At 38.4% G+C, this 13,014-nt stretch overlaps 1 protein-coding gene across 1 annotated transcript in view; it reads left to right on the forward strand.

Annotated features, from left to right (window-relative positions):
- Positions 1–2,130, forward strand: part of LOC139954118 (interferon-related developmental regulator 2-like) — a 10,237-nt gene extending 8,107 nt beyond the window's left edge. Inside the window, exons 10-11 of the mRNA XM_071953782.1 lie at positions 746–967; positions 1,717–2,130. Coding sequence (XP_071809883.1) covers positions 746–967; positions 1,717–1,797 — 303 coding nt within the window. The 3' untranslated portion in view covers positions 1,798–2,130. The remainder of the gene's footprint in view (positions 1–745; positions 968–1,716) is intronic.
- Positions 2,131–13,014: the final 10,884 nt, after the last annotated feature.

Raw genomic sequence — 13,014 nt, forward strand, 5'->3', positions numbered from 1 at the left:
TTTTCCTTCACGTAGAGTCATCCACGATCAAAAGAAAAAGCAAATCGCCATCTTTAAATTAGATCCGGTCATTTTTATGAATGAACCGAGTGACACTGTCTAAAACTAATATCAATCCGCCCAGAAGATCTCATTCACAAACGGACAGCGCCCTCTAGCGACAAAAATTTTTTTTTTTTAAATATTTTTTTTAATTTGTTTTTTAATAGCGCCCTCTAGCGGGGGGAAAAACTATTCGAATATCCGGTTAATTTCGGATAGTTGGCCAGAGGTATCCGAATAACAAAATTTCACTATTCGCCCAGCACTAGACAATAGGTTGCAGGTCAACAGTCCACGGTTGCAGGCGTATACACACTTGTCTCGTGCATAAGGCGTGATGTTTTTTCTACTATTTTAATGCTCATAGGAAGATTAGAAGTGATTCAGTAGCCGGAAAAATCTGTTGAGCCTACACATTATGTGTACCTGTTGGTCGTTCCTTGCATCCAACAAAATGTTCCTACTTTTTCAAAGTACCAAATGCCATGCCCTGTGCTTGCATGAATACTAAAAAGACTGGCCAGTACAGTACACAACTTTGGTTTTATCAAGACCATCTACTTATCAACAACAACACAATTGCTAAATAAAATGCTTCAAAATACACCTCTTCAGGCACGAGTGTCGCAATTGTGTAAATGATCCTTTTATGTATCCCCTAAAATTTGTCTTTGATGTCTTGAAACGCTTTTTTTTTATATAGGAAAACGATATCCCGCATGAGATTATCAAGTTTGGGCCAGAGATTCTAGAATTAGACGGCTGGGTGAAGAAGCGACAGTACGGGGCATTCCGTGAGTCTCTAGGTTCAGGGACCAATATCCACCTACAAGAGAATCTACTGCTAAGGGATATCTTTGGTCTAGGGGCGCCGATCATCGTGTCTGGGCCTGGGGCACCGAAGAAAGCCAACAGAATTGAAAGAGTAAGTTTTTGTTCTTGTAGATTCCCTGTTTTTCGTTAAGGGCAGTTTATAGTTTGCCGTTTCAACCTTTTTCAAGGGTGGATTCGGTGCTGCACTCCAAAATCACACACTGTTAGCACAAGGTCAGGCTTACCAATCTTATCAGTGAGGTTTCATTTATTCAATAGAAAAACACAAGACTGCTGGACAGTAGGTCATGCGCTTCGTGGCCCTACACTAAAATCACTGGTTTAGGGCCTGTGGTTCAGTGTAAAAATTGAGCCCTGACAAAGCAAGTGATAATTTCAAATTGATGGATATATGGTTCTGCACCCCAAACCACAACACTCTTTGCATGAAACCGGGAACACTAATCTTATCAGAATCTAAACATGTGGGTGTTCAGTTAGCCAATGGAAAAGGGATTTGGGACCATGCCTTTTCGTGTGCTTATGGTAATGGTTTATTTTAAAACATTCAAAAAATCGCGGTCAAACGGCCGAATTGCATTAAGAATTTACAATTTTAAAATATGTTCAAATCATACAAAATAAAAGATTAATTAAACATCATTACAAAAGGAGAAAAATTGCCCGAGGGCAGCACTATGAAAAGGAAATTGCACTGAAAGCACAAATTCGGCCGCTAAGCAGCTCAATGACATTGATCCCTAGTTTAACACTAATATAATGACGGCTGTAGAGACAATCCTTCCTTACATTTTAATTAGTTTGTAATTGATTTATTTTTTAAATTATTTTTTCCCACAGCATCATTATAACTCGCAAGCCTTCAAAGCTAGAACTAAAATCCGCAGCAAACAACGGGACAAAAGAACGGCGATCATTTAACGATCATCCCAGCATTAGACGATCTTCTGCCTCTAATCATGCTAGTAAGAATTGTATATATGAAAATACCTCAAATTATTCACTTTCATTTTTTCAAATTATTTGAATAATGTCCTGTCCCGTGACTTGCATAATCACAAGCACAAATTTGAATTCCTTAAAGGATTTGGGTACTTTTTGTATGACAGAAAAACCAATGTCACAGATTTACATTAAATCTGACACGGTTTGATGATAATGCTGGTAGAAAGTTTTACTTAAAGGAACACGTTGCCTTGGATCGGTCGAGTTGGTCTTTGAAAAGCGTTTGTAACCGTTTTTTATAAAATGCATATGGGTAGAAAGATGTTGTAAAAGTAGAATACAATGATCCACACAAACATGCCTCGAAATTGCGTGGTTTTCCGTTTACCTCGTCGACTAACACGTCGGCCATTTATGGGGGTCAAAATTTTGACTCCCATAAATGGCCGACCGTGTTAGTTCGCACAGTAGAAGGAAAACCACGCAATTTCGAGGCAAACTTGTGTGGATCATTGTATTCTACTTTTACAACATCTTTCTACCCATATGCATTTTATAAAAAACGAATACAAACGCTTTTGTTTTGACCAACTCGTCCGATCCAAGGCAACGTGTTCCTTTAAAATGTTACTTGCTGAGGTGCTGAAGTAATTTTAGAGATGAGCAAAACAATGTCACAAAAATAATGTTCATCTCAGAAGACGAAAAATAATTTGAGCATGTACAGCGTGTTTACTAGTATTGGTAAATACCGATACTGAACTTTGTGTTTTGTGTCCAACAAAAAGTACCCAAACCCCTTAACATTAGAGACAGTTCTTAAGTCACATGGTTCAGGGCAAGCCTTAACGTTTGTAATCTCTCAAACGAGAGACAGTTGCTACTTCACATGGTTTCGGGGCAAGCTTTTCCTTAGTTTTTTAAGAGATTGTGAACACCCGTACACAATTCTGAATGAATGTGTATGGCACTTAAAAGGAAGGTACACATTTGGTAATTGTCAAAGACCAGTCTTCTCACTTGGTGTATCCCACCATGTGCATAAAATAACAAGCCTGTGAAAATTTGGGCTCAATCGGTCATCAAAGTTGCAAGGAAAATGCTTTCAGATAGGAATAAAAGACTTCTAGTAACTTCTAGCTCAATTGATTATTTTAGTGAGAAATTACCTCTTTCTCAAAACTACAGTACTGTAGAGGGAGTCGTTTCCCACAATGTTTAATGCTATCAACAGCTCTCCAATGCTCGTTACCAAGTCAGTTTTTAAGTGTTTGTTTTGAGTAATTACCAAACGGTTACCTTCTCTTTAAGTACAAGGGTTTGCCAATATGGAGGTTGCAACACAAAAACTTGCCCTGGCTTGGGCGTAGCCACATTGCTTTAGTCTGGGGAACTCAATTCAAGTGTTGATTTGTAACCAATGAAGTCATTGAACCGGGCATTTTTCAAAATCTGACTCTTAGTCAAAATCTGACGGGACTTGGTTGCAAGACTTGCAGCAGGGAGAAAAGGTATAACCTCTAGTAGCTAGAGTGATTATAAAAGATATATTGAAATCATTAGATTATTTTTGAAGATTTCATCTTATAAATGTTATTTTAGGATTATATGAAAGATGATAATATATATAACCCAAGCATAAAGTTGTTTATTTTGTTAAAATTGCAAAAGAACTACCATGTGCGAACTTAAGTAAAAGACACATATCCCAGCAATGTTAAGTTGTTTTTATCGGGAAAATCTTGTCCAATTTGAAGTATAGTTTTGTTATGACAAGACAAGAGGAACCTTTTAATAACACTTAATTAATGTAACCTATATCCACATAGGTGACTTTTATTGTGTATTTCTTAAAAAGTTTGTCTACAAATTAGCATTACACTGACAAGGACTAAACAATGACCCTACCTTTAAATATTTTGTTCATAATTTTCTTTTGGTTTTCATTTGTTGTTGGGTGGGGGTAACCCCTTTGGGTTTTTAACTTCATGTTCTTCTTTATTACAAATCTTCCGTCTATTAAAAACAAAACCAAATCAATATTGATTAAATGTAGTACAATAACTGTAAATAAAACCCTTTTGAAGGCTTTTTGTTTCATATTGCAGTGTTTAAACAAAAATGGAAATAAAATTTGTGTGTTGATTTTTCCTTGTCAAACCTTGAGTCTCATGTTTGGAATGAAACATGAAAAGAAGTCAGTTGAAAGGTGCTAGTCTTATTTCCAGACTTTAGTTTACTTTTGTGATTGACTTTCACTATTTATGAAGTGGAAAGTAACGATACAGTTTGGTATCAAGACTAACTGTTGCCATCTATCCTCGATTAGACTTGGAGCTCTTTTATCCCCAAAGGAGATATTACTTGGTATTTAAAAATCTGAAATCTTTTTATTGACAAGTTTTATGAACACTATGCCAAGTTCGATGAACTTTTTTATTTAAATTTTAACCACAATGTCTGCTCGTTTTGACCGGGCGATGAGTTGGTATTTGAAAACCGTTTGTTATAAAATGCGAATGACTAGAAAGATATTTTTAAAGTAGAATATAAAAGTCCACATAAGTATCACTCGAAATAGCATGGTTTTCCTTTTACCTCGTCGACTAAAACGGTGGGCCATTGATGGGAATCAAATTTGTGACTCCCATAAATGGCCAACCGTGTTAGTTCGCAAAATAAAAGGAAAACCACGCAATTTCGAGGCAAATTTGTGTGGATTATTGTGTTCTACTTTTAAACTTATTTCTTACCATATACAATGTACATTTTGTAACAAACGGTTATACAAAAACCAACTCGTTCGATCCAAGGCAACATGTTCCTTTCACAAATTTGCGTGAAAGTAAAATAGTTTCTCTCGCTGGCATCATGATTTCAATTATTGATGAGTTACTTGAAAGTTGGAATCTTAGACTCATTAGTGAGTTACATGATTTGTAAACCTATCATGACAATATAACCAGTGCAGTTTTAAAGCTAGACGAGTTTTAATTGTGGGCGCTTAAAGGAACACGTTGCCTTGGATCAGACGAGTTGGTCTATAAAAACGTTTTTATCCGGTTTTTTTATATTATAAAATGCCTAAGGAAGTAGAATACAATGATCCACACAAACTTGCCTCGAAATTGCGTGGTTTTCCTTTGACTGTGCAAACCAACACGGTTGGCCATTTATGGGAGTCAATAAACATTTGACTCCCATAAATGGCTGACCGTGTTAGTCGACGAGGTAAAAGGAAAACCATGCAATTTCGAGGCATGTTTGTGTGGATCATTGTATTCTACTTTTATACATCTTTCTACCCATATGCATTTTATATCAAACGGTTACAAAAGATTTTCAAAGACCAACTGGACCGATTCAAGGCAACATGTTCTTTTAAATCTAACTTTAGTCCACAAAGGGCGAGCAATTCAACAAAGTTGTTTAGATGTGGGTCCATCATTGCTGAAGTGCAATGTGAGGGCAATCTGGGCTGGTTTGTTCAGTGTGCTAATTAGTTAGTTCTGGGCAGGGCAGGCCTGCCCACAATGGCTACAACACTGAATATACATGCAACTGTTGTGATGAAAAAGGTAAATAAAATAATTTAGCATATGAAAGGGATTTATTTAAAGATATTTGTGTTTATAAATGTGCAAATAAAGAGTGTTGTTTTTGAGAATAAATCAATGTTACTATATGAAACTATGTGATCAGTCAAATTGGGTTAAATTTCTGATTTAAAATTGTTTAATTCTGGAATAATTTTTGTGTGCTGGTTCCGACTCGAGCCATGAACAATTTCAGACTTTATCTGAATTCAGACATGGTAATTTTTCCACATGTAGAAATCCTTCAATTTGATTTACTTCTCTAGGAGAGAACATTTCCTACAGTCCCTGCGTGAAATCTAAATCCCTTGGGTTTACCAAAAGTTGGAAATGCCATCATTTCAACTAACCTAAAATTTGTTTGAACAAAGAAAACACGACTAGAGTAGGACTTGCGCGACCTCCCGATTAACATGCTGCCGCTCTACCAACTGAGCTATCTAGTCATATGTCACCCTATTTTGTCAATATGTTTGTCTGGGGTTGCCAGTCAGAAGCCATTAAACCTGTTACTACCATAGCCATGGATCATACTGTACAACATGGGAAGCAGCAGCAGAGGAATCACATTAAGGGGATGCGACTAATGAGTTTCAGATATCACAAAAAAAACCTTAAAGGCAGTGGACACTATTGGTAATTGTCAAAGACCAGTCTTCTCACTTGGTGTATCTCAACATAAGCATAAAATAACTAACCTGTGAAAATTTGAGCTCAATTGGTCGTCGAAGTAATAATGCGAGATAATAATGAAAGAAAAAACCATGCTTGTCACACAAAGTTGTGTGCGTTTAGATGGTTGATTTAGAGACCTCAAAGTCTAAATCTGAGGTCTCGAAATCAAATTCGTGGAAAATAAGTTCTTTCTCGAAAACTATAGCACTTCAGAGGGAGCCGTTTCTCACAATGTTTTATACCATCAACCTCTCCCCATTAATCGTCACCAAGAAAGGTTTTAAGCTAATAATTATTTTGAGTAATAACCAATAGTGTCCACTGCCTTTAATTGGGTTGAACCAAGTGAGCTTTGTAGCTCTCTGTTGGCGATCTCCATATTAAAGATGCTGGACACTTGGTAATTGTCAAAGACCAGTCTTCCCACTTGCTGTATCTCAACATATGCATAAAATAAAAAACTTGTGTAAATTTGAGCTCAATCGGTCATCGAAGTTGCAAGATAATAATGAAAGAAAAAACACCCTTGTCACACGAAGTTGTGTGCTTTCAGACGATTGATTTCAAAACCTCAAATTATAAATCTGAGGTCTCGAAATCAAATTTGTGGAAAATTACTTCTTTCTCGAAACTATGTTACTTCAGAGGGAGCCGTTTCTCACAATGTTTTATACTATCAACAGCTCTTATACTATCAACAGCTCCCAATTACTAGTTACCAAGTAAGGTTTTATGCTAATAATTACTTTGAGTAATTACCAATAGTGTCCACTCCTTTAAAGTAAAACACTAAACAATATTTTCAGCTTTGACAGTACTGAAGATTGTAATCAAGTCATCTGCACTTTAGTGTGAACACAGTTCTTGTTAATTAAATTTTCCATTTGTGGTTGACATAATTGGCTTAGAGTAATACAATTAGTATTTCTGAGTGGGTATTTTCCTCTCAAGCACAGAAGGTTTGGTCAAAGTTTGAATTTTGTTTCTGTGACAAGGAGCTTTTTGCATAGTAAGATTTCTATTTTTGTAAAGAGACCTCTTGCCCAGCCTCATCCAAGTGCGCTGGGAAGTGCCTACATAATACACATGCGCGACCTAATAACCCCAAAAGGTTTCCGTTTACGAAAAGATTCAGCTATCAATAATCATGAAGCAATGTAGCTCTATGGGCATTTTTGGTAAATCCTTTGCAAATAACTATTGCCATTCATCGCTTTTAAACAAAAACAGGGCAATTTGCAACATTCTTGCTATTATTATGATAGCCACTAATAAACATATGAAATACGACTGCCACAGAAAATGCAGAAAGTATGAGAAAACCAAAAGACAGGAAACCCGGAGTGTTACACAGGACAGAAATAAGTGTATGAATTTGAAAATGCGGGAAAAATGGCTGACATTTCAGATGCTACAATTCAGGTTTCAGGACTCTGTTCATCACCAGAAAAACATAACTACAGGCTTGGACAATAAACAGTGACAGGAAATCCGGAAGTAACGCAAAGGAATGTATTACACAGACCAAAAATAAGTTGACAAATTTGAAAATGCCTAAAAAATGGCTTTTATGCCTGGAAACCGTGTCGATGAAATGCAACTTTCTACTTGCAGAAAAGAGAAAAAGATGAAATGGCCAATCAAACTTAAAGGGAAGGTACACGTTTGGTAATTGTCAAAGACCAGTGTCCACACGAAGTGTTTCCCATCATAGGCATCAAATGACAAGCCTGTGAAAATTTTGAGCTCAATTGGTCATCGGATTTACGAGAAAATGATGAAAGAAAAAACACCCTTGTTGGACGAGTTTGTGTGCTTTGATAGGAATGAAAGACTTCTAGCTAGAAGTCTTTTATTATTTTAGTGTGAAGTTACCTCTTTCTCAAAAACTACGTTACTTCAGAGGGAGTCGTTTCCCACAATGTTTTGTACTACCAACAGCTCCCCAATGCTCGTTACCGAGGCAGTTTTTAAGTTAATATTTGTTTTGAGTAATTACTAAACGTGTACCTTCCCTTTAACTTTTGTACAGTGTTTTTTTAGTTTTCTATGGCACTGTTTTGACAAGAAAAAAAAGAAAATCACAGCTGAAAAGTTACATGCAGTTAGACCCGGCACATCTCAGATGTTACAATTCAGGAGGTCTCAGGACTCTGTTTATCACCAGAAATACAAAACTACAACGTGTTGCCAGAGACAATGTGTTGCCAGAGATTCTGGAAATTGTCAGTTCATAGTGGGTGATTCGGTGACAATACTCAGTAACAGGAAACCCGGAAATAAAATAACAGGAAAGTGCTACACAGAACAGAAATGAGTTGGCAAACTTGAAAATGCCTGACAAATGGCTGTTGTGCCTGGATATCTTGTCCTAGACATGCAACTTTCTAAATGCAAAAAAAAGGAGATAAAATGGCCGATCACACAACACGAAACCCGGAAATACCATGACCTAAGTATTACACAGAACAGAAATGAGTTGACGAGTTTGAAAATGCCTGAAAATGGCTCTGGTGCCTGGGTTCCTCCTTGTTCCATATGCAATTTTCTAATTGCAATAAAAAAAAAACAGAGAGGAAATGGCCAATTACACTTAACTTTTGTACAGTGTTTTTCCGTTTTCTATGGCACTGTTTTCAAAAGAAGAAGAGAAAATCAGCATGATCAGCTGGAAAGTTAAATGCCTTTAGACACGGAATAGTTTTGTGTAAGTCTCTTCTCGCAACAATGGGCAGCACGCCGCATTGCCCGCTACTATAGCTTTGTGTAAGTCTATTCTCACTACCATGGGCAGCGCGCCGTATCGCCCGCTAGCTTTGTGTGAGTCTATTCTCACTACCATGGGCAGCCTGCCGTATTGCCCGCTAGCTATGTGAGTCTATTCCCTCTGCCATGGGCAGCCCTAAGTACCGCCCGCTAGCTATGTGTGAGTCTATCCTCACTGCCATGGGCAGCCCGCCGTATCGCCCGCTAGCTTTGTGTGAGTTTATTCTCACTACCATGGGCAGCGCGCTGTATCGCCTGCTAGCTTTGTGTGAATTTATTATCACTGCCATGGGCAGCCCGCCGTATCGCCCGCTAGCTATGTGTGAGTCTATTCCCACTGCCATGGGCAGCGCGCTGTATTGCCCGCTACCTTTGTGTGAGTCTATTCCCACTGCCATGGGCAGCTCGCCGTATCGTCCGCTGGCTTTGCCCAAGTCTATTCTTACTAACAAGGGCAGCGCGCCGTATCGTTTGCTAGCTTTGTGTGAGTCTATTCTCACTACCATGGGCAGCGCGCTGTATCGTCCGCTAGCTTTGTGTGAGTCTATTCTCACTACCATGGGCAGCGCGCTGTATCGTCCGCTAGCTTTGTGTGAGTCTATTCTCACTACCATGGGCAGCGCGCTGTATCGTCCGCTAGCTTTGTGTGAGTCTATGCTCACTACCGTGGGCAGCGCGCTGTATCGTCCGCTAGCTTTGTTTGAGTCTATTCTCACTACCATGGGCAGCGCGCTGTATCGTCCGCTAGCTTTATGTGAGTCTATTCTCACTACCATGGGCAGCGCGCTGTATCGTCTGCTAGCTTTGTGTGAGTCTATTCTCACTACCGTGGGCAGCGCGCTGTATCGTCTGCTAGCTTTGTGTGAGTCTATTCTCACTACCATGGGCAGCGCGCTGTATCGTCTGCTAGCTTTGTGTGAGTCTATTCTCACTACCATGGGCAGCGCGCTGTATCGTCCGCTAGCTTTGTGTGAGTCTATTCTCACTACCATGGGCAGCGCGCTGTATCGTCCGCTAGCTTTGTGTGAGTCTATGCTCACTACCATGGGCAGCCTGCCGTATTGCCCGCTAGCTATGTGAGTCTATTCCCTCTGCCATGGGCAGCCCGCCGTATCGCCCGCTAGCTTTGTGTGAGTCTATTCTCACTACCGTGGGCAGCGCGCTGTATCGTCCGCTAGCTTTGTTTGAGTCTATTCTCACTACCATGGGCAGCGCGCTGTATCGTCCGCTAGCTTTGTGTGAGTCTATTCTCACTACCATGTTCTAGACCCAGAACATCTCAGATGTTGCAATTCAGGTTTCAAAACTATAGGTTTGGTCACAGTATGGACTCTCTCCTGTTGGTGAATGCAGAAATTTGCCTGACCCTAGTCTTGAAATCAAGTCGGTAATTGGTAAGCGCGGTGTAGCGTAATCTACGGGGACGGTACACTCATCGGGTACGGTACACTCATCCTCGATCCCAGTAATGTGTGTGCGTCAGTGGCAATTAGCTGCCACGCGCTACCTACGACCGTAGCATGTGTATAATCGCACTGCGACTGTTGCATGAATGGCAGAATGTTTGTTAGTAACAAATAGGCAGCGCCTAACGACTTGTTATCAAGTCTAGCCTGACCCTGACAAGAAAATTTGAAAGCAGCCATCTTTGCTGAAGTGATCTAAAAGTGAGGCTCGAATCTGACGTAAAAAAGAGATAACATTGTCACCATACCTTCTCGGAATGCAAAAAATTCAATAGAATGAAATTTCCAAGCCAAATCCAAACAGTATCTTTTGATAAATTTCAACAATTTTGTTTATTTGAATAAAGCTACTTTCAAACAGTTGAGCAAGAAAAATATATGCATATTAAATTACTGTATTCAATTATTTTAAATAAAAGTGTGCATAAATACCTACAGCTACTTTGTTACTTATCTTGAGTGATATGTTTATGGCTTAAATTGCCCATAAATCAACAATTAAAATAGTATTAAAGTTCCACTCCAAAGACCCACCCCCAAATTTACCAAAATTTAGTTGAAATGTTAACATTTTTCAAAAAAGCTGTCAGCGAGTAAAATTATTTTGGACCAGAAATTCGACCCTCAACCAGGCACCTGACCTGTCCATATGGAAAATACCACAGCATTGGATTAAGTACAAAAGTACAGTTGGTAAGACATTGCATGCTCAAGATGCAAAGGTCGTAGGTTCGAATGCCAACCGAGTAATATGCCTGTGATTTTTTTCAGAGCTCGGGAAAGTAATGAGTATAAAGTGCTAAATACATTGGCATAAATGTATATGGGTAAAACCAAAATTTAGACAATAGATTTATTAAGAAATTTATACTGTAAGTTCACAGCTCAGTCGTTAAACAATTGAAAACGAGATCATTTTGTAAACCTAAACTTGGGCACAACTGCAATCTGTTATGAACCTGTTAAACTTTTGTACATAAATCTATTGCACCTTACAGGTAAGGTCCCAGACTAGTAGATAACTGGTAGATAAGAAAACTTGACTAGAGCAGGAATGAACCAACAACCTCAATTACCAAAGGTGGCCAGTGCCTTTAAGGTTGACCTACATAATGTAGGTTTAAAACAAACAAAAATAAAAATTCACAACAATCTAATTGATTTACCTTGTGGAGTACTAAAATGCTTGTTTAAAATTTGACCAGAAAAGTTGAAATCAGACTCGGACATACAATATCACACCTGCCTATTTTTTAAAAGGGCGTGGGACTATTCCTCAGTACAAGGGGCACCAAGGCATGAACAAAGGGCAACAAAATATACTACTATTTTACCCACTATAAAACCACAACGTAGTTTAAGACCTAGGACCAATTTCATCAAGCCTATGTTTTCTGCTTACAGAACATCCTCAGCAGAATTTGTTTCATACACTGCCAACTCTAAGCCACTCAAAAGCGTTTGCGCAAAGAGGCTCCTGCATAATGCGCGTTATAATTGTCTCAGATTACTATCAACTTGCCAAGGTTTCAGTAAGCAAACGAGTGACAAAACAATACAACTCTAATGTGAACATGTTTTCAAGTCCTATACGTTTTATGAACTACTTTTGCTGATGCGTGCTTTTTTATAGTAATGATATCAGGATATGGACAAATATTCTCACATTCTAATTAGAGCCCCCCCCCCCCAAAAAAAAAAATAGAGAAGATTATCATGATGAAGAAATTTCAGTTTCAAAGCCATTGGACCCTTTCGGTTCAAAGAAAAAAAAAAAAAAAGGTTCACAGATTTACAAATAACTTTCAGGGTTTACAGAAGGCAATGGTGAAGGACTTCTCTTGAAATATTATTCCATGAAATGCTTTACTTTTTGAGAAAACAGCAAAACAATATAAATTCTCGTTAACGAGAATTACAGATTTATTTTAAACACGTGTCATGACACGGCAAAACGCGCGGAAACAAGGGTGGGTTTTTCCATTGTTTTCTCCCGACTCCGATGTTATTTGATATAGAAGTTGTGGTACACAAAGTGTGGGCCTTGGACAACACTGTTTACCGAAAGGGTCCAATTGTTATAGAGAAATGTTTTAGAGGAAAACCCCAGAAAATTATTCCGGGAGGGCGAGGCAAAACACCACTACACCAACCTGACCTGATATGAATTTGCTTTCCAGTAAACAGCTTTAGCCTGCACACACAAAATAATGCTAAGCACAAACAAATTATGCTTAGCTTAACTTTCATTGTTGCGATTTGTGCCCCACTCTATTTTTGCTTAGCAGTTTTTTCTAAAAAGCTGTATGAAAATTGGCACAAGGCCCCATTGCATGAAGCAGGCTTAACAGCCAATTTTGCGCTTTCTGTACAATTTCCACTTCATGTTTTTTTTTCCAGTGCTTACTGTAAGAAAATCACATTCTGAATGTTGAATATTACTTTAAAAGCTGATAAGAATCACAGTGAAAGCCGTTGAGTAGAATAATTGGGAAATTCACCGAATGAGTAACTCCTACAACCTTATCTCCCTGTGAGACAATCTTAAATTATCATTACTCTTCTTAATAACTAGTTAAATTGAACATTGATATTTCTTTAAAAGTCCACATCAATGTGGAATTCTGCAGAGGTATTAAATAAACTGCTCACACAAAGTTAGGAAACTTTGTTTAACCAAGTATACATTT

This window comes from Asterias amurensis, chromosome 2 (genome assembly GCF_032118995.1).
Source record: "Asterias amurensis chromosome 2, ASM3211899v1".
Taxonomy (NCBI): domain Eukaryota; kingdom Metazoa; phylum Echinodermata; class Asteroidea; order Forcipulatida; family Asteriidae; genus Asterias; species Asterias amurensis.